This window comes from Anolis sagrei, chromosome 2 (genome assembly GCF_037176765.1).
Source record: "Anolis sagrei isolate rAnoSag1 chromosome 2, rAnoSag1.mat, whole genome shotgun sequence".
Taxonomy (NCBI): Eukaryota; Metazoa; Chordata; class Lepidosauria; order Squamata; family Dactyloidae; genus Anolis; species Anolis sagrei.
This window is the reverse complement of record NC_090022.1, coordinates 172,763,978-172,786,339: the sequence shown is the minus strand read 5'-3', so window position 1 is coordinate 172,786,339 and position 22,362 is coordinate 172,763,978. Positions and strand designations below refer to the sequence as shown.

The following is a 22,362-nucleotide window of genomic DNA, read 5'->3' as shown; positions in this document are numbered from 1 at the left end:
CGCAGTCTGTTCAGTGCCTTCCAAGTCGCCCAGTTTTCTGTGTGTTCTTAGAAAACTATTTCTAGATTTAAGTCGTTGACATGCTGGCTGATACCCAAACAGGGGATGAGCTGGAGATGTCTCTGCCTTGGTCCTTTCACTATTGGCTGCTACTTCCCGGCGGATGTCAGGTGGTGCAATACTGGCTAAGCAGTGTAATTTCTCCAGTGGTGTAGGGCGCAGACACCCCGTGATAATGCGGCATGTCTCATTAAGAGCCACATCCACTGTTTTAGTGTGGTGAGATGTGTTTCACACTGGTCATGCGTACTCAGCAGCAGAGTAGCACAGCGCAAGGGCAGATGTCTTCACTGTGTCTGGCTGTGATCCCCAGGTTGTGCCAGTCAGCTTTCGTATGATATTGTTTCTAGCACCCACTTTTTGCTTGATGTTCAGGCAGTGCTTCTTGTAGGTAAGAGCACAGTCCAGAGTAACTCCCGCCAGCTCTGACTTAGAAATGGAGATGAGCCCTCATAGTGATTCAGTAGACTTAGTGTCAGGGGAAACCTTTACCTTTATGATGTATGGAATGCGCATGAAGAGTGTTGATTCCTGCTGGGTAGTAGAAAGATCCCAAAAATGTAGAACGCTGGATAGTTCAAAATCACCTGCTGGGGGTGCTGTGGTATTATTGTCCATAGTAGCAAAATATTTGTGCATTTTAGTGCTCTTGCTCAGGAATGGACAAACTGTATTCATGGGAGGCTTATTGGTAGATTGGAATAGACAAGCAAGGGTTTCTGACTCAGTTACGTAACACACTTCTGTTCCCCTGTTATCTTCTGAGTTATAGAGCTTAAAAGAAGAAAGTTTATCTTTAAACCAGAGGTGTATCAAAGGGTGAAGGTAGTTATGAGCTTAGTTTTGGCACTGAAGATAAATTTCTGTCCATGCACAGCTTGGATGGAAATAAAACATGACCCCACATACCTGTGATTTCACTTACCCACATCCATCTGTATATATAAAAACTAAAGTGTGCCTGTCAGTCTGTACTACAAAGGCTGTTGTGATGTCACTGGTTTGTTTATTACTAGCTAAAGTGGCCCTCTGTGATGTCACTCGGAAAGAAAGGTGTGTGAGGAAAAGCCGGGGAAGGAAGAAATAGCCACAAAGAGAGCCATGTTGCCGTGGAGGCATTGAGAGGTAGGACCTCTCAGAGCTGGAGAAGGGAGAAAGTAGAGGTGTTCTCCCTAGCTCTTCCAATGTTATTCTATGGTATGCTTCTACCAGAAGTTGTTTGTTTCAATATGGGTTACTTTTATGCATTGTTCATCCAAGAATGTAACTTTTGTGGATATGGGATCAAACCTATCTTTTGATAGCACCTATCTTTCCATTTCAGTTTCCAGCTCCTGGTGCTTTTGTTACCGTTTGTCCGTGGCTCACATCGTTTTTTTGTGAATGCATTTCCCAGTAGTTAGCTGTTGTGGAGCTATTGTGGCACCAATGTGTTTGCTCGTGTAGTATCTATATAAATAAATATGTAATGTTTAGTCGAAGGCTTTTATGGCCAGAATCACAGAGTTGTTGTAGGTTTTTTCGGGCTATATGGCCATGTTCTAGAGGTTCTAGATGCCTCTAGAACAGTAGTTCTTAACCTGGGGTCCCCAGATGTTTTTGGCCTACAACTCCCAGAAATCCTAACAGCTGGTAAACTAGCTGGGATTTCTGAGAGTTGTAGGCCAAAAACATCTGGGGACCCCAGGTTGAGAACCACTGCTCTAGAACATGGCCATATAGCCCGAAAAAACTTACAACAACCCAATGTAATGTTTGTTTGTGGGATTAACAGAACTCAAAAACCACTGGACGAATTGACACCAAATTTGGACACAAGACACCTAACAACCCAATGTATGTCCTTCACTCAAAAAAAATTATTTTGTCATTTGGGAATTGTAGTTGCCGAGATTTATAGTTCACCTACAATCAAAGAGCATTCTGAACCCCACCAATGATGGAATTGAACCAAGCTTTGCACACAGAACTTCCATGACCAACATAAAATATTGGGAAGGATTTGGTGGGCATTGACCTTGAGTTTTGGAGTTGTAGTTCACCTACATCCAGAGAGCACTGTGCACTCAGTGATGGATATGGACCAAACTTAGCACAAATATTCAATATGCCCAAATATGAACACTGGTGGAGTTTGGGGAAAATAGACCTTGACATTTGGGAATTGCATTTGCTGGGATTCACCTACAATCAAAGAGCATTCTTTGATGGTTCAATACAACACTTGAATTGAACCAAACTTGGCACACAGTTCTCCCATCATCAATAGGAAATACTGGAAGGGTTTGGTGGGCAGTGTCCTTTGGTTTTGGAGTTGTAGTTCACCTACATCCGGAGATCACTGTGGACTCAAACAATGATGGATCTGGACCAAACTCTACACGAATACTTAATATGCCCAAATGTGAACACTGGTGGAGTTTGGGGAAAATAGAATCTTGACATTTGGGAGGTGTAGTTGCTGGGATTTATAGTTCACCTACAATTACATACAGTCTGAACCCCACCAACGATAGAATTGGGCCAAACCTCCCACACAGAACCCCCATGAGGCCACAGCAACGCGTGGCAGGGGACGGCTATATATGTTGTGCCCTGCGGGGTGAGAAGGGTGGAATATAAATGTGTTAAATAAATAAATAAATAAATCTATATAAATAAAAAAGTAATGTTTGTTTGTGGGATTAACATAACTCAAAAACCACTGGATGAATTGACAAGAAATTTGGACACTATACCCTTAACAGCCCAACGAGTGATCATCAGTCACAAACCCCTCCCAAAAAACAGTAAAAAGGAATTAAGCACCCAAAAAAATCTAAAAAGAGAGAAAGGAAAGGGGAGGGGAAGGAAGGAAAGAGGTAGAGAAGGAAGAAAGGAAGGAGAGAAGGAGAAAAAGAAAGAAGGAAGAAAAGATGGAGGGATGGAAGGAAGGAGAGAAAGAGGAAGGGAAGGTTGGCCACAGCAATGTGTGGCGTGTACAGCTAGTCACTTAATAGGAGTATGGAAGTGGTAATCATATGGAAGAACCCGCCCAGTCTAAGCACTGAGATTTTACAAAGTAAGAAGCAGTGAAAGATGCAGACACAATTGTAGAACTTTATTGCATATACATTTCTCCCTCTTTTCCAATTTGGCAGCATCAGTGTGGAGCAGGTTTGTTTCTCTTCCGCTCAGGTTCTGAAGGGCAATTTCCTTTTGGGCCAAGGTGCTCCTCAGGCAGAGAGTGTGACGTAGCGAGGTCCCATGTTTCCAAAATAATCTCGCTCCCATTCACTCATGAGGGAAAAATGCAGTGGGCGACGACAGAAGTTGCACTCTGGAGAGGCTGGGGCCTGCAGGGGCAGCTCCACCTCCTGCCAGGCAGACAAGAGCTTCTCTATAGAGGAATGGAAGAGAGGAAGTGGTCAGAAGGAGATATGCAGAGCAATATTGGCCATGTTGGATGAAGACTGTTATATAGAACTGCTTCCCAGGCTTTGTGGCGAGGGCTGGGGACTGGCAATATTTTTTCAATAATAATAATAATAATGTATTGTCGAAGGCTTTCATGGCCGGAATCACTCAGTTCTTGTGGGTTTTTTCGGGCTATATGGCCATGTTCTCTAGAAATGCCTCTAGAACATGGCCATATAGCCCGAAAAAACCCACAAGAACTGAATAATAATAATAATAATAATTTTTATACCCCGCCACCATCTCCCCAATGGGGACTCGGGACAGCTTACATGAGGCCAAGCTCGAACAACATATTACAGCAATATAAAACCAAAACATAAGTAACAAGCAACAACATCAAAATTACATTAAAAACATATAAATACAGTAACAAAATAACATTACACTAAACACAATCACAGTGACAGTGGGTGGGCCACATGTGCAGGATAAAATTGTTAAAAAACTCAAATGAGATAACAATAGGAGCAAGTTATTTGCAGGGATCTCATAAAGAAACACAGGATTGTGAAATTAAATTTCCCATTAGAGGAGCATGTACTCCAGTGACAGAAGCATTGAGGTGAGCAGTAGTGTCATGTTGTACACCTACTTGCCAAAGGCGCAGCAGAAGAACCAGGTTTTAAGGTTCTTTTTGAAGGTTTCTAGTGTAGGGGCTTTCCTGATCTCTCCAGGTAATGTTCCAGAGTCGGGGAGCCACAGAGGAGAAGGCTCTCTCCCTTGTACCCACAAGACGAGCTTGTGAGACTGGCAGGGGCGAAAGCAGGGCCTCTCCTGAAGATCGAAGGGCCCGGATTGGTTCGTGGAGAGAGATACAGTCATGAAAATAGGCGGGTCCCAAACCGTTTAATATGCCAAGGACCAGAACCATATTTGTGTCCTTTGGCTTACACCTCTTTCTTTCTCCCCTGGAAACTCTCTGTAGAATGGCAGCAAATGGCTTGTAGACTGATTTATTTATTTACTGTATTTATTTATTTACTGTATTTATTTATTTAAAACATTTATATTCTGCCCCGAAAGGGACTCATATATACAGTACAGCATATATACGCCAAACATTCAATGCTGGGACAAGAATTCATATACGCATACATAAACATTAAAAACATTTATCTCAATATTAAAATACACAATTTAAAACCGTCCTGGTCATCTGCGTCAAATCTAATTGGCCTGGTAATCTTTCCTATTCCTGCTTTATTGCCCTGTCCCAAAAGCTTGGACCTCCTTTTGAAAGACAGGAGGGAAGGGGCCAATCTGATCTCACCAGGAAGTGGGTTCCATGAGGGACAATCACCAAGAAGGCCCTGTCTCTCATCCCCACCAATTGCGCCTGTGACAATGGCGGGACAGAAAGCAGGGCCTCCCTGGAGAATCTTAATCTCTGGGATGGTTCATAGGGGGAGATGCATTCAGATAGGTAAATTGGGCCGAGGCTGTTTAGGGCTTTATAGGCCAAAGTCAGCACTTTGAATTGTGCCCGGTAGCAAACTGGCTGCCAGTGGAGCTGGCGTAACATGGGAGTTGTATGCGCCCTGTATGCTGCCCCATTTATTAACCTAGCTGCCTCTTGTTGGACTATTTGAAGCTTCCGAGCTTGTCTTCAAAGGCAACCCCACGTGGAGCATGTTGCAGTAGTCTATCCTGGATGTAATGAGAGCGTGGATCACCATGGCCAAGTCTGACTTCCCAAGGTATCCCACCTTTTTCACTGGTGGGGGGGGGGGGGTAGGGGTGGGACGACGACTCCTCAAGGTTGTTTACAACATACTAATGGCAAAAATTCAATGCCAACATACACGTGGAAAGAAAAGACTAAACAGTTGTGCTGGTCCATGGAACAGTAGTGGACTAATACAACTGGAAAGTGCCAGGTTGGTCCAGAGTAGCTATGCAGAATGTGTAGATAAACCTTGTGCTTCCTTGCACTTTTCGAGTAGGTCTCCTAAATATCACAGTGTGAATTTTACCCCTGCTTCACAAGCATGGTCTTCCTGGACACATTGTGAAGACCTGTATGTCGGAGTATATGCTCATGAGGAAAGCAGAGATCTCACTTTCTCCTTATGAGCATTTGTTACTATAGAACAGTGGTTCTCAACCAGATGTTTTTGGCCTTCAACTCTCAGAAATCCTAACAGCTGGTAAACTGGCTGGGATTTCTGGGAGTTGTAGGCCAAAAACATCTGAGGACCCCAGGTTGAGAACCACTGCTATAGAACAACACTATAACTTCTACAGTGATCCCCCTCCCATCCCAGTGTAAACAGGTGGACCAGAAGTAGCAGCTTTGTGCTCACGGTGCTGGTGACTCACCAACAAAGTAGTCCATCATGGGTGGAGTGTGGTGCGGAGAGGGCGCCAGCCGCAGCAGTTCCTCCCCGCGAGGCACTGTCGGGTAATTGATGGCCTGGACGTAAATGTTGTATTTGGACAGAAGCAGGTCACAGAGGCGGGTGTTCAAGGCAGCATCTCCAACCTGTCAGGGCAAGGGAAAAAAACACTGAGAAAAGAAACATAACCAGTCTGATCTGTGTCTTCCTACTCCTATCCCTCTTTTCATTTCTGTCAATCTCAGGCCTGATGTGGCCAGAATAAAGTACTGTTAAGTCTGAGTGATTTAAATGGAAAGGGGCTGTTAGATCATCACTACAGTCAACCTTCCAAGTTTGCAGGTTTGAAGATTGTTGACCAGTTTAATTTCTAGGTCCTCCAGCTTGACATCCACTGTAGAATCTGCTGGAGGAACTAGATATTCCTACACAGAACACTTCTATAGGCATTTGCAGATCCTTTAATGCAGTGGTTCTCAACCTGTGGGTCCCCAGGTGTTTTGGCCTATAACTCCCAGAAATCCCAGACAGTTTACTAGCTGTTAGGATTTCTGGGAGTTGAAGGCCAAAACATCTGGTGATCCACAGGTTGAGAACGACTGCTCTAATGTGAATTCAGTAGTCAGTTTCCAGCAGACTATAGAATTGCACTGGAGGGTCTAGAGATTCTTAGAGAGGTGTCCTCTCAGATAAAAAATAGTGTTTTGTGTTTTCTCACTTTTGTGGAGTTCTGTGTCCCTGACCCCTGTGAATGTGGAGGGGTCATTCTCTTTGCATTCAAGCTGGCTTTGACTTTTGTTCACATTATGAATGAGAGACAACCATAAGCCTCTAACACAGTGTTTCTCAATCTCCCTAATGCCATGACCCCTTAACCAACCCAGTAATATATGGAGCAAACTTGTTGACATTCATATGTCCACCATGACTAATGTAAGCCCAATTTATTTCATTGCTAAGTACAGTGGGCTCTTGGTATCTCATGGGGTTTAATTTCAAGACCAAAATCCATGGATGCCTAAGTCCCACTGTATACAATCTATATATCTATACTAGCGGTTCCCTGCCATGTGTTGCTGTGGCCTAGTCTGGTGATCTGAAAAATAACATAATGAGAAAGTGCTGGTTTCTAATATATGTAATTTCTTTATGCTTGTGTGTAAACAGTATTTCTTGCTGTTTCTTTGTCAGTGTTGATGTGGAGAGTGTCTGGTTTGCCTACTCTGGAACACGCAACATATCATTGTCCTTCTTTAGGGGTCCGTTTCAGATCTTTGATACTGCATCTGCCATATACCTATATGTGTGTGTGTGAATGGCTGTATGGTCCTTTGTCAGGAGGCCTTTGATTATGTTTTCTTGCCCTGGTGAAAGGAGTTGGACTGGATGGCCTTAAGGCAGCATTTCCCAACCTGGGAAGTCAAGAACCCAGGGGGGAGGGGGTTCCCAGGGGCGTGTCAGAAGGGTCACCAAAGACCACCAGAAAACACAGTATTTTCTGTTGGTCATGGGGGTTCTGTGTGGGATGTTTGACCCAATTCCATCGTTGGTGGGGTTTGGAATGCTCCTTGATTGTAGGTGAGCTATAAATCCCAGTAACTACAACTCCCAAATGCCAAGGTCCATTTCCCCCAAACTCCATCTGTGTTTATATTTAGGCACACTGAGTATTTGTGCCAAGTTTGGTCCAGATCCATCATTATTTGAGTCCACAGTGCTCTCTAGGTGTAGGTGAACTACAACTCCAAAACTCAAGGTCAATGCCCACCAATCCCTTCTAGTGTTTTCTGTTGGTCATGGGAGTCCTGTGTGCCAAGTTTGGTTCAATTCCATTGTTGGTGGAGTTCAGAATGCTTTTTGATTATAGGTGAACTATAAATCCCAGCAACTACAACTCCCAAATGACAAAATCATAATTTTTTGAGTGATGGTCACTCCTTGTGTTGTGAGATGTTTTGTTGCCAAATTTGGTGTGATTTCGTTCATTGGTTCTTTTGTTTTTAAGGTACTCATTACACACAGAGCATTGATAGATAGATAGATAGATAGATAGATATCTCAATGTTTGTCTGTTTGTCTATCTGTATCACAAAAGTTGTTGTTAGGTGACATTCTGGTGACTCTTTATGATATTACTGGGTTGACCATCGCTAGGTGAAGGATGGGCTGTTGCTAGGCTAAGTGGCCCTGTGATGTCACTGGGAAAGAAAGGTGACATACATTTGAGGGGACGTCAGAGCTGGAGAAAGGAGAGAGGACAGAAAGGAAGGAAAGAGGGTAGAAGGGAGAGAAGGGAAGAAGGGAAAAGAAAGTATGGTGGGAGAGAAAGAAAGAAGGGATGCCACTAATGGGCAGCGGCTCCTCTGGCACCTGGGCAATGCTGGGCAGATAAACTAGTGATATAATAAAATAGCGTCCCTTATATAAAATGCAAAAAGGTTTGATTTTTGGATTAAAAAAATAATTTCAACCTATGGATGGTGGAATCTATGGATGCAGAATGAATGGATAGGGAGGGCCAACTGTATAACTAAATCTGGATATTTCACTGCTGTCCCCTCCAACCGAGCACAATTCAAAGTGCTGGTTTTGACCTACAAAGCCCTAAACGACTCTGGCCCTGTTTACCTGTCCGAACGGATTCTTCCCTACGAACCATCAAGGTCTTTAAGATCTTCCGGGGGGGGGGGGGGGCTGCTCTCGATCCCACCACTGTCACAATCATGGTTGGTGGAGATGAGAGACAGGGCCTTCTCGATGGTGGCTCCCCGGCTTTGGAACTCCCTCCCACAGGAGATTAGAACTGCTCCCTCCCTCCTGACGTTCAGGAAGCTAACAAAGACTTGGCTATGGAATGCGGCCTTTGATAACTGAGTCAACTTTGGTCCACATGGAAGGAGAATGAATAACTGTGAATTATGACCAGGAATACTTTGACGACGTGGCTGTATAAGTGTGATGATGACGATGTTGTATTGTAATATGTTTTTAATTGTGTAATGATGATGCATTGTGTGGTTTGTATTTTTGTATATGAACACATGTTGTGAACCGGATCTGAGTCCCTCTTGTAGGTGAGAAGATCGGTATAGAAAACTTTTAAATAAATAAATAAATAAACCCTTAATGCTAGAGAGATCGTCCAGTGCTCTGGGTATCCATACCCTTATGGGAATGATGTGGCTGGGGCAGCTGACCACGGGCAGCCCGGCATCCATGAGCAACTGGCGCATGTGCTTGACATTGCGCTGGTGGGCACGGCGCAGCGACTGCCCCTTGGGACTCTTCAGGATCCGGACAGACTCCAAAGCCCCAGCCAGGACCATGGGAGGCAGGGAGGTGGTGAAGATGAATCCAGCTGCATAGGAGCGCACGGTGTCGATCAGGGAGGCAGTGCTGGCAATATACCCTCCCACACAGCCAAAGGCCTTTCCTGCAGGAAATGGGAAGAAATAGACATTTTGTCAGTGATTGTTTGAGGTAGGCCTGTACCACTGTCGGTACAGTTTTTTTGAAAACATCTCTGCTTCAGGTTTTGTAATTCAGATTCTGTGTCTGGTAAAATTGGATTCTGAAATCTGATTTATACAAACAAAGAAGATTTGTGTTGTTCATTTTGCATACTTTTTCTGCTTGTTGGGGAATAAGGCAGAGCATTTAAATCCTGTCTCAACTCCTGGAATTTTTTATTTTCATTTTTCTAATTTGCGTGGAATCAATCTGCTTCCAATCAGTAGAAGAAGAGTGACTATTTTGTTAGCCTGGAATATGCATGGATTAGAAATCCATTAATTATATCCACGTGGAGTGTTTTTCCTCCTTAGAAATAGAAAAGTAAAACTATTGATAAAAAATGCCTATTTTTTTAAATAAATCATTAGCCATCTCCTGCCATGCGTTGCTGTGGCCCAGTCTGTGTATATGTATTTTGTGTGTGTATACGTGTGTGTGTGTGTATTTGTGTATATATGTGTGTTTGTGTATATGTGTGGTTTTACGCATGCATTGTAATGTATTTTTTTGTTTTTTTGCTTTATAAGTCTCTTCTGCTGTGTTTTTAGTGTTTTTATGAGTGATGGTCACTCGTTGGCCTGATAGGTGTATTGTGTCCAAATTCGGTGTCGATTCATCCAGTGGTTTTTGAATTATGTTAATCCCACAAACAAACATTACATTTTTATTTATATAGACTAGTTGTCCCCTGCCATGCGTTGCTGTGGCTCAGTCTGTGTATTTGTGTGGGTATATATTTGTGTATATGTATGTTTGCATGTGTATATATGTGGTTTTGCGCATGCATTGTAATGTATTTGTTGTTTTTTGGCTTTTAACGTCCCTTCCATTGTGTTTTCAGTGTTTTTATGAGTGAAGGTCACTTGTTGACCTATTAGGTTTATTGTGTCCAAATTTGGTGTCAATTCATCCAGTGGTTTTTGAGTTATGTTAATCCAACAAATGAATACATTTTTATTTATATAGACTAGCTGTCCCCTGCCATGCGTTGCTGTGGCCCAGTCTGAGTATTTGTGTGGGTATATATTTGTGTATATGTGTATATGTATGTTTGCATGTTTATATATGTGGTTTTGCGCATGTGTTGTAATTGTTGTTTTTTGGCTTTTAACATCCCTTCTGTTGTGTTTTCAGTGTTTTTATGAGTGAAGGTCACTCGTTGACCTGTTAGGTTTATTGTGTCCAAATTTGGTGTCAATTCATCCAGTGGTTTTTGAGTTATGTTAATTCCACAAACGAATACATTTTTATTTATATAGACTAGCCGTTCCCTGCCACGCGTTGCTGTGGCCCAGTCTGGTGATTTAGAAAATAAAGTAATGAGAAAGTGCTGGTTTCTAATATATGTAATGTCTTGATGCTTGTGGGTAAACAGTATTTCTTGCTGTTTCTTTGTCAGTGTTGATGTGGAGATTGTCTGGTTTGCCTACTCTGGAACATACAACATATAATTGTCCTTCTTTATGGGTCCCTTTCAAATATATGATACAATATCTCTCTGTGTGTGAATTATATATAACTATCTATATCTATGACTGGATGGCTCTTTGTCAGGAGGGCTTTGATTATGTTTTCTTGCCCTGGTGAAGGGAGTTGGACTGGATGGCCTTAAGTATTTTCTGTTGGTCATGGGGGTTCTGTGTGGGAAGTTTGCCCCAATTCTGTCGTTGGTGGGGTTCAGAATGCTCTTTGATTGTAGGTGAACTATAAATCCCAGTAACTATAACTCCCAAATGTCAGGGTTTATTTCCCCCCAACTCCATCTGTGTTCATATTTAGGCATATGGAATATACGTGCCAAGTTTGGTCCAGATCCATCATTGTTTGCGTCCACAATGAACTACAATTCCCAAACTCAAGGTCAACACCAACCAAACCGTCCTGGTATTTTTTGTTGGCCATGGGAGTCCTGTGTGCTAAGTTTGGCCCAATTTCATCATTGGTGGAGCTTAGAATGCTCTTTGATTTTAGGTGAACTATAAATCCCAGCAACTACAACTCCCAAATGACAAAATCATTATCTTTTTTTAGCGAAAGACATACATTGGGCTGTTAGGTGTCTTGTGTCCAAATTTGGTGTCAGTTCGTCCAGTGGTTTTTGAGTTCTGATAATCCCACAAACAAACATTACATTTTTATCTATATAGATTGACAATGCAGAATTTTGCTTGGAAGTCAGGAGTTAATGGTCTAGATCAGTGATTGCCATCTTTTAGTCTTCTAAATATTTTGGACTTCAGTTCTCGAAATTCCTGACATTCGACAAAGCTGGCTTTGCGTTTGGGAGTTGAAGTCCCAAATACCCAGAGAACGAATGGTTAGGAATCACTGATCTCGGGTATTGCTCTGGATCCAGAACACACCTTGAAAAGGCTTTAGCTTTCCCTTGCAGCTTGTTACACTTCTCTAGCATCATATTGGCCATCTCATTTGGAAAAACACACCATGATATTCTTCTCCCATTCAGCCACTTCTTAACTCGGAATGGGAAATAATGTATTGTCGAAGGCTTTCATGGCCGGAATCACTGGGTTGTTGTAGGTTTTTTCGGGCGATATGGCCATGGTCTAGAGGTATTCTCTCCTGACATTTCGCCTGCATCTATGCATCTATGGCAAGCATCTATGGACCTCACTATCTCTGAGGATGCTTGCGAAACGTCAGGAGAGAATGCCTCTAGACCATGGTCATATAGCCCGAAAAAAACTACAACAACCCAATGGGAAATAATGTTTTTCATTGTTTTCAGCCAATATGTTTCTAGAACTAATATATCAATTGGAATGTCATTCTTTGGATTATGCCTATCTACAGATTTTTTGTTTCAACCGAAAAATTGCATATCAAAATTATTGCGCTAAAAAAAATTACCATACAGAAACGTGTTTATTACGGAAAGCTGTGTACTGAAAATTTTACATTAAGAGAGACAACAAAATGCAAATATTCATGCATTTAAAACAAAATAATGTGCAGGCTGACGTGGATTGTCATACTTTCTAGGGATTTTAGGAGTTTTAATTTAGCAAAAAACAACCTACTTCTAAGCTGGCTCCAGCTGTAATCTTAACCCATCCTCTGCTGCTTTCTAGTGTACACTTCCCACTGAGAAATCTCTGTAATGGAAGCAGCAGTCCACATTTCCCGTCTTCCTTGGGCTTTGGCTTTACCCAGACTTACCCAAAGTACCAGAGACAATGTCTATTTTGCCCATCACTCCATCGCGTTCTCCGATGCCAGCGCCATGGGTCCCATACAGCCCGACAGCATGGACCTCATCCACAAAAGTAATGGCTCCATAGCGGTGCGCCACATCACACATTTCCTCCAAGGGACAGATGGCACCTGTAGGCAAAAGAGAAGTGTTAGGAAGAACCCTAAAGATGCTTGCTTCCTGTTCCTTCTGTTCCTACATCTTGAGCTATATGTAAGTCTCACTTTACTCTCTGCCTTTTGCAGGCCAAAGAGATTTCTTTTGCCTTCTACCTTCCCCCCCAATTCATCCTTACTGATGCTGACAAGTAGTTAGACTCAGAATGTGTTGGTCTTAACCTCCATGCCCTCACACGTTAAGGTAAACATTTGCCATCTCTAGCCCAATGATCTGGCAACGAAGATCCGCATAGTTGAAGCAATGGTATTCACCATAGTCACCTATGGATGCGAGAGCTTGACCATAGGGAAGGCTGAGCGAAGGAAGATAGATGCTTTTGAGCTGTTGTGCTGGAGGAAAGTTCTGAGAGTGCCTTGGACCGCGAGAAGATCCAACCAGTCCATACTTCAGGAAATAAATCCCAGTGCTCATTGGAGGGAAGGATAGTAGAGGAAAGGATGAAGTACTTTGGCCACATCATGAGAAGAAAGGAAAGCTTAGAGAAGGCAATGATGCTGGGGAAAATGGAAGGAAAAAGGAAGAGGGGCCGACCTAGGGCAAGATGGATGGATGGCATCCTTGAAGTGACTGGAATGACCTTGAAGGAGCTGGGGGTGGTGACGGCCAACAGGGAGCTCTGGCGTGGGCTGGTCTATGAGGTCATGAAGAGTCGGAAATGACTGAATAACAACAACAATAATAATAATAATAATAATAATAATAATAATAATAATAACAGCAACAACACTTTATTTGTACCCTGCTACCATCTCCCCAAGGGACTCGGTGCAGCTTACATGAGGCCAAGCCCGAATACAACAATACAAGCAAAACAACAACAGTACAAACAATTAAATAAAACATAGACAATAAAATATACAGCATTATCAATAAGACAACACACAATTAAAAACAGTAGGAAGGCTAAATGTAAAGTTAAAATGGAAATAATGCTGGGACATGGACGAAAGGTGATAGTGGTGTTTGTGGAAGGGCATACGGACAGATCTAAAAAGTGTAAAGTGCTTTGGAGGACAAAGTGCTATGGGATCATTATTCCGGGAAGGCACACTGGAACAACCACGTCTTCAAGCTCCTCCTAAAGACTGCCAAGGTTGGGGCCTGTCTGATGTCTTTAGGGAGTGAGTTCCAGAGTCGAGGGGCCACCACCGAAAAGGCCTTCTATCTCGCCCCCACCAACCGCGCCTGCAATGCTGGTGGGATCGAGAGCAGGGCCTCCCCAGATGATCGAAGGGATCGTGTGGGTTCGTATACAGAGATGTGGTCACGCAGGTAGGCGGGTCCTAAACCGTTCAGGGCCCTGTAGGTACCTTGAATTGGGTCCGCTAAATGAATGGCAGCCAGTGGAGCTCCTTGAACAGGAGGGAGCTCCACTGGCTGCCATTCATTTACCGGACCCAATTCAAATGAACAACAACAAAGCCCAATGATAGGGTTGTCCTAGTGGAAAGAACAAAGTATAGAAAGACAGAATGGATCGTGTTTTACCATCCATGGAGTGCACAGTCTCAAAGGCAACAATCTTTGGAAGGTCAGGTTTGGCCTTGCTCAGGATCTCCTCCAGGTGTTGGGGGTCATTGTGGCGGAAGACATATTTAGGAACCCCACTATTTCGAATCCCTTGAATCATAGAGGCGTGATTTCCAGCATCTGAGTAGATCTCACATCCTGCAAGAGAGAAAGGAGCCTACAGGTAGCACGTATTGGCTTGTTCTCTCTTCCACCGCTTTGGGGAAGGATGAAAACCTTGCTTCCCAGGCTGTAAGATGCATTGCTACCTGGCATCATGCGGGCCAAGGTGAAGAGAGTGGAGTCGTTGGCCACGAAGCAAGACGAGAAGAGCAGGGCAGCGTCTTTGGCGTGCAAGCTGGCCAGTTCTTGTTCCAGGTCAACATGGAACTTGCTGGTACCTGAAATGTTCCTGGTGCCCCCTGCTCCTGCTCCATATAGCTGCAGCGTCTCCCTGGGGTAGAAGAGGACAATGAAAACCTTATTCAAGAGGAAAGGCCTAATTTAACATACTATAAATCTTTTTTGGCACACCATGAAACTACATCCCTGGATGTCTCCATTGAATGATCATAATATTTTGAGGTAGTGTGATCCTGTGCATTAAGATCCATTAACTTTATAAAAGCCCTACTTCTGTTGAAGATGAAAATGAGGATGTGTTGCCTGGCCACCGTTAGAGATCCCAGTGGCAGTCTTTTGGACCTAGATGCCTACTGCAAGAAAATGCAACAACAGGTCTTACTGGTGTGCTGGGGCTGTAGCAGCAGCTGATAATGGGATGCTGATAAGACATACTGGTAAGAATGTATTGTCGAAGGCTTTCACTGGGTTATTGTAGGTTTTTCGGGCTGCATGACCATGTTATAGAAGCATTCTCTCCTGACATTTTGCCTGCATTTATGGCAGGCATCCTCAGAGGTTGTGAGGTCACAGCCCGAAAAACCTACAACCTATACTGATAAGAATTCACACCAAAGAAAAGCAGCACCCCCCCCCCCCCGCCTTTAAAAGCTCTATATTACTGGAGCTGTGGAAGGTAGGCATATACCGTATATACTCAAGTATAAGCCGACCCGAATATAAGCCGAGAGACCTAATTTTACCACAAAAAACTGGAAAAATGTATTGACTCGAATATAAGCCGAGGGTGAGAAATGTAGCGGCTACTGGTAATCATCACTAGGTTAAATGTTTTTGAGTATTTACACAAAACTGGAATTTAAGATAAGACTGCCCAACTCTGATTCAACCATTATTCTAACCTCCTTGAATGTAAATGGGCTTACCTATAATGATAGAATAAAATAATAAATGTCATAACATGTAATAAAAAAGTAAATAATGGAAATTTAATAATAGTAATAATAAAGTAATAAATGTAATAATAACAATAATAGAGTAAAATAATAAATGCAATAAATATAATAATACAGTAAAATAACGTAAATGTAATAATAATAGAGTAAAATAATCAATGTAATAAAAGTAATAATAGAGTAAAATAATGTCAATGTAATAATATTAATAGAGTAAAATAATAAATGTAATAAAAATAATACTAATAGCAGAGTAAAATAATAAATAACCTTGACTCGAGTATAAGCTGAGGGGATTTTTTTCAGCCTAAAAAAGGGGCTGAAAAACTAGGCTTATACTTGAGTATATACAGTAATAATAATCGTAGGTCTTTCCCGTATCAAGTAAATTGAGAAACTTAAAGATTCCTCTACCCTCTGGTCCTGTTATCTTATTATCTAGAGCAGGGGTGTCAAACTCATTTTCACCAAGAACCACATTTGCATTATAGTTGTCTTCATGAAATCCAGGGACGGAAAATCTGTGGACATTTTAGTTTTTACCTAATTTGAGTCCATAGATATTATTGAAAGACCACTCCCATCACTTTTGATTACCTACCATGTGAACTGGGGATAATGGGAACTGCAACCCAACAGTATTTGTGGCTCTGAGGTTGGGGAAAGGTCAATAGGTATTTTGAAGCCAGACATCATATCCCTAAGCCTTGTATCTAAATTCAAAGCCCTCTATCCTGACTAAAGAGAACAACCTGCAGCCTTCCAGATGTTACTGTATCACAACTCTCATCAGCTCTAATCATGATGTCTAACAATGAGGAATACAGAAGTTGTAGTACAGCATCTGAAGGATAAAATGACATGGAGGGCCATATTCGGACTACAGGCCTCCAGTTTGACATATGTGAGCTGATGTATCAAGCCAGCACCAAAAGGTTAACTTGACTGGGCTTCAGACCAATGCACCTTGACTTGAATTTGTGGAGGGGCAACATTTGCTGATCCTGCTCATCAACCGGTCCTCAAAATGGCTTAAGGTAAAAGAGGTCTGCTGCACCTTTTTGGATGAGGTTGAGTTTGCCTGCAACAAGCACAGAATTAAGGCCCCCTGGCACTCACTGGACCTACAAGAAGCACTGCCTGAATATCAAGCAAAAAGTGGGCGCTAGAAACAATATCATATGAAAGCTGACTGGCACAACCTGAGGATCACAACCAGACACAGTGAAGACATCTGCCCTTATGCTATGCTACTCTGCTGTATGCAGCAGCAGAAGAATGGCCTGCCTCAGGGCAGCCTGCTTGCTCCATCAATGTTCAACGTTTACACAAATGACCAGCCACTGCCAAAAGGGATAGAGAGTTTCATCTATGCTGATGATCATGCCATCACCGCTCAAGCAGGGAGATTTGAGATGATTGAACAGAAGCTCTCTGAAGCTCTAGGTTTACTGCCTATTACTGCCTATTACAGGGAAAACCAGCTGATTTCTAATCCATCTAAAACACAGACATGTGCTTTTCATCTTAAGAACAGACAAGCATCCCAAGCTCTGAGGATTACCTAGGAAGGAATCCCACTGGAGCATTGCAGCACACCCAAATACCTGGGAGTCATTCTGGACCGTGCTCTGACCTACAAGAAGCACTGCCTGAATATCAAGCATAAGGTGGGCGCTAGAAACAATATCATATGAAAGCTGACTGGCACAACCTGGGGATCACAACCAGATACAGTGAAGACATCTGCCCTTACGCTTTGCTACTCTGCTGCTGAATACACATTCCCAGTGTGGAACACATCTCACCACACTAAAACAGTGGACGTGGCTCTTAATGAGACATACCGCATTATCTCGGGGTGTCTGCACCCTACACCACTGGAGAAATTACACTGTTTAGCCGGCATTGCCCCACCTGACATCCGCTGGGGAGTAGCAACCAATAGTGAAAGGACCAAGGCAGTGACATCTCCCTGTTTGGGTATCAGCCAGCACACAGATGCCTTAAATCAAGAAATAGTTTTCTAAGATCTACAGAGATATTTGCAGTAATACCTCAGCAAGCGAGAGTCCAAAAGTGGCAGGCTCAAACCCAGAACCTCAATCAATGGCTGATACCAAATGAGAGACTCCCCCCTGGGCACACAGAAAACTGGGTGACTTGGAAGGCGCTGAACAGACTGCACTCTGGCACCACAAGATGCAGAGCCAACCTTAAGAAATGGGGCCACAAAGTGGAATCCACGACATGCAAGTGTGGAGAAGAGCAAACCACTGACCACCTGCTGCAATGCAAACTGAGCCCTGCTACATGCACAATGGAGGACTTTCTTGCAGCAACACCAGAGGCACTCCAAGTGGCCAGCTACTGGTCAAAGGACATTTAATCAAATACCAAGCCTGCAAACTTTGTGTCTTGTTTGTTTGTTTGTTTGTTTTTAATGTGATACAACTGTTTTGATTCGCTCCTAACACAATAAATAAATAAATAAATAAATAAATAAATACTCACTGGATGGCCTGCAAGACTCGAGGGTGGCGACTCATTCCCAGATAGTCATTGCTGCACCAGACAGACACCTCTTGCGATTCAACCTGAGAGCTTGAATAGTCATCAGCAAACGGATAGGCATCAGCTCGGCGATTCACTGTCTTGAAGACTCGGTAGGTGTGATCTTTCTTCTTTGTCTGTATCTTGGCCTCAAAGAAGGCATCATAACCAAACGTGGCATTCCCTGTGAGTAAATCATAGAGACCTGGATGATACCTGGAATGCATAATACTTAGTTTATTTGGCCCTGATGACTGACAGCTGAAAAGCAGCTGGTGGGTGGGAAACAACAATGGGTTTGATCGTTATAGGAAGTTTTCTGGTTAATATTTAGTAGATTACCACCCTGACAGGCATCTTTAAGCAGGCAAGGGAGTAGACATTCTATAAGTATATGTAAACTCCACTCAATTCACTGCCAACAGAACCTCTGAAGATGCCAGCCACAGATGCAGGTGAAATGTCAGGAGAGAATGCTGCTGGAACATGACCATTCAGCCCAAAAAACTCATAGCAACCCAGTGATTCTGGCCATGAAAGCCAACAGTACAAGGGAGCAGAGTCTGGTATATGATAGATGGAACGCGAGGCATTGAGATTTTAGAAAGCAAATAGTTCTACTATTTGGCAAGTCAGGGGTTTCAAGCCAGATAAAAGGTTTGGAATAGTAGTAGACAAATTAAAATCCAGCTCAAAATACTTCTCAGGGCCTGTGCTGGTACGGCTGTACCAGGAGCTCCAACTTTATTTGCTTTGTATTAAATGTTTGCTTGCAGTCCTAGGTTTCAGGGGTTCTGCAGAAAGGTGGCTTCCTTTGGTTGCAGTCATAGGGCAAGTCACCTGTCTATCATCGTTGTTTCTGACTAATGTAAACACATTGGTTCCCCCCAAAAGTTAATCAAGTTAGCAATGTCAACAATTAATCATTTGTCACAGTTCATCAATGTCAGCAGTTCAGCAACTTTTAATTATAGTTCCTGAGTGTAGTTGTTTTCCAGGCTTCAATATTTTAGAATTGTGGCTTCAGCCCAATTAGGCCCTATTCATACACCTTTCATACAATTCCAATCAAACCATACATCATATATTTTGTGGTAATATTACTGAAAGGGTCTTTGAGTGAAATTAGCAATAGATAAGCAAGGGGCTTTGAATGAAATTAGCAACAAAGGAGAAATATACCCTTTCTCTGTAGAAAAGGAGCAACACGGAAGAAAATGTTTTAAAAACAAGAGGTGACATGTAGAGGTCATACAAAGTTCGAGCTTACATAGGAAGTTGGGTTGTGGTTAAGCACAAAGTCTGCAGGTGCAAGAAGGTACTTTCCATCAAAAGGTCAAGGGAGGGGGGCTGGAAAGAGAGTACTTTCCATGACCAAAAACGCTTGTATTACTTGAGTATAAAGGGTTGCAAAAGCCGAGGAGGGGCGCGGTAGTCTGTGAAAGCACTTACAGAAGTGCTGCCTGTTCGCCTCATGCTGATCAGCTTGGATAAATGGTGTCTTACATGAACCTATTGGATTCTGTGGATTTCTTCGAAAAGGGACCCTGCACCCTAAACCCGTGATCCCTTACATTTCCAGCGGAGATCCAGAGAACACATAGACAAGGCAGCAGGGAGATCTCCCCCATGCACTGACCTGGCATGTTGTCCTGGAGGAGATGTGAGACTTCATCAGAGTGATGCAGCTTTTTCTTGAGACTGGATTGTACCTCCCTAAAGAGAGAGCTCAGCACCCCTAAAGAGTAAGGGCAACATCGGTTAGAAATGGGAGAAGGCAGAGAAATTCTTTCCCATCCCTAGCATTGGAAAACTTTCCTTACTTACCTGTCTTGGAAGGCCAGACATCCTCCTGGACCTCGGGTTTTGCTGCTTGCACAAAGTTACTCCGGCCACTTTGGCGTTCCGATTCTATAAAAGGGCACTGGGTGGTGGGCAGAGAGGAGGGCACCGCCTGCAGAATGGAGGCTGGAGGACATAAATGAAGAGAAGAGAAGCTGTGCATTCTGGTCTCACTTAGGACTTCATTTCTTTTTTAAACTGGATTCAGGAAACTGCCTCTAGTAATAAAACATCTGACAAAGAAGCTCTGTTTTACAAAGTATATTTACACCTGCCAAGCTCCATGCTTTATCTCCTGGCCTTCTATCTCACTGGAAGCTTTTATAGAATCATAGGATTGAAAGAGACCACAGAGGCCATCCAGTCCAATCCTGTGCCAATAAAGAGCTATCCAGCTACTATTTAAAAGCCTCCAAAGAAGGAGCCTCCACCAGATACTGAGATAACCGTTCAACTGCTGAACAGTTCTTATGGCCAGGAAGTTCTTCCTAATGTTCAGGTGGAATCTCCTTTCCTGTAATTTGAACCCATTGCTCTGAGTCTTCGTTTTCAAGGCAGCAGAAAGCAAGCCTGCTCCCCAGGCATGTAGCGGGGGGGGGGGGGGGGCTTGAGGGGCTTCACCCCCCCCCCCCAAAATTCTCATGGTGGTTCGCGAAAAGGCCTTACTGGTGCATTATTTAAACTGTTATGTTTATTCATATCATGATCTGATCACCATACTCAATATATCCCATATGCATGTGGGTATTGGGGTAATGATACAAAAGGTTTGCTAGGCTAGACCCTCTTTCACTCAGACTCAGCCCCCCAGAAACTCGGCCCCCCTGAAACCTCCCCTGAAAAAAATTTACCCCCCCCCCCAAACGAAATCCTGGCTACAGACCTGCTGCTCCCTCTTCCTTATGACAAACTAGCCATCCCCTGCAGGCGTTGCTGTGGCCCAGTCTGGTGATAAAGTAATGTGAAAGTGTTGGTTTCTAATATATGTAATTCCTTTATGCTTGTGGGTAAACAGTTTGTTTCTTTGTCAGTGTTGATGTAGAGATTGTCTGGTTTGCCTACTTTGGAACATACAACATATAATTGTCCTTCTTTAGGGGTTCCTTTCAAATCTTTGATACTATATCTCTCATATACATATCTCTCTCTGTATGGATCACATATATCTATCTATATCTATGGCTGGATGGCTCTTTGTCAGGAGGGCTTCGATTATGTTTTCTTCCCCTGCTGAATGGAGTTGGGCTGGATGGCTTTAAGGCAGCATTTCTCTACCTGGGGGTTGGGACCCCTGGGGGATGGTCATGAGGGGGTGTCAGAAGGGTTGCCAAGGCCATTAGAAAACACAGGTTTTTTGTTGGTCATGGGGGTTCTGTGTGGGAGGTTTGGTCCGATTCTATCGTTGGTGAGGTTCAGAATGCTCTTTGATTGTAGGTGAACTATAAATCCTAGTAATGAAAAATCCCAAATGTCAAGGTCTGTTCTCTCCAAACTCCATCTGTGTTCACATTTGGGCATATGGAGTATTTGTGCCAAGTTTGGTCCAGATCCATCATTGTTTGAGTCCACAGTGCCCTCTGGATGTAGGTGAACTACAATTCCCAAACTCAAGGTCAATACCAACCAAACCCTTCCAGAATTTTCTGTTGGTTGTGGGAGTCCTGTGTGCCAAGTTTGGTTCAATTCAATCATTGGCGGGGTTCAGAATGCTCTTTTATTGTATGTGAACTGTAAATACCAGCAACTACAACTCCCAAATGACAAAATCCATTTTTGAGTGATGGTCATGCCTTGGGGTAGTAGGTGTATTGTGTCCAAATTCGGTGACAATCCGTCCAGTGGTTTTTGAGTTATGTTAATCCCACAAACGACCATTACATTTTTATTTATATTGAATTTCAAATATTTATGCTTAGCTATCATGTCTTCTCTCAATCTTCTCTTCTGCAGGCTAAATATGCCCAGATCTTTAAGACACTCCTCATAGGGATTCATGGTCTCCAGACCATTTCCCTCTTCTGGATACCTTCCAGCTTGTCAATATCCCTCTTAAACTGTGGTACCCCAAATTGGACACAGTGTTATTCCAGGTGAAGTCTAAGCAAAACTGAATGGAGAGACACAATGACTTCCCTCAATGTAGACATTATACTCCTTTTGATGCAGCCCAAATTCACATTGGCTTTTTAAGCTTCTGCATTACACTATTGGCTCATATTCAACTTGTTGTCCAAGGACACTCCAAGATCTTTTTCACATGGACTGTTATCAAGCCAGGCATCACCCATCCTATATCTTTGCATTTCATTTTTTTCTACCTAAGTGGAGTATCTTACATTTGTCTTTGTTGACATTCTTTTTGTTAGTTTTGGCCCAG

At 43.0% G+C, this 22,362-nt stretch overlaps 1 protein-coding gene across 2 annotated transcripts in view; it reads right to left on the bottom strand.

The window, feature by feature from the left end:
* Positions 1-3,139: 3,139 nt before the first annotated feature.
* ALAS2 (5'-aminolevulinate synthase 2) overlaps positions 3,140-22,362 on the bottom strand; it is a 39,774-nt gene continuing 20,551 nt past the window's right edge. For both annotated transcript variants that reach the window (XM_060763303.2, XM_060763302.2), the window contains 9 exons: positions 19,971-20,111; positions 19,783-19,881; positions 18,105-18,327; positions 14,541-14,725; positions 14,251-14,430; positions 12,549-12,713; positions 9,020-9,288; positions 5,839-6,001; positions 3,140-3,439 (listed from right to left, as the gene is read on the bottom strand). In XM_060763303.2, coding sequence (XP_060619286.2) covers positions 3,276-3,439; positions 5,839-6,001; positions 9,020-9,288; positions 12,549-12,713; positions 14,251-14,430; positions 14,541-14,725; positions 18,105-18,327; positions 19,783-19,881; positions 19,971-20,111 — 1,589 coding nt within the window. In that variant the 3' untranslated portion in view covers positions 3,140-3,275. The remainder of the gene's footprint in view (positions 3,440-5,838; positions 6,002-9,019; positions 9,289-12,548; positions 12,714-14,250; positions 14,431-14,540; positions 14,726-18,104; positions 18,328-19,782; positions 19,882-19,970; positions 20,112-22,362) is intronic.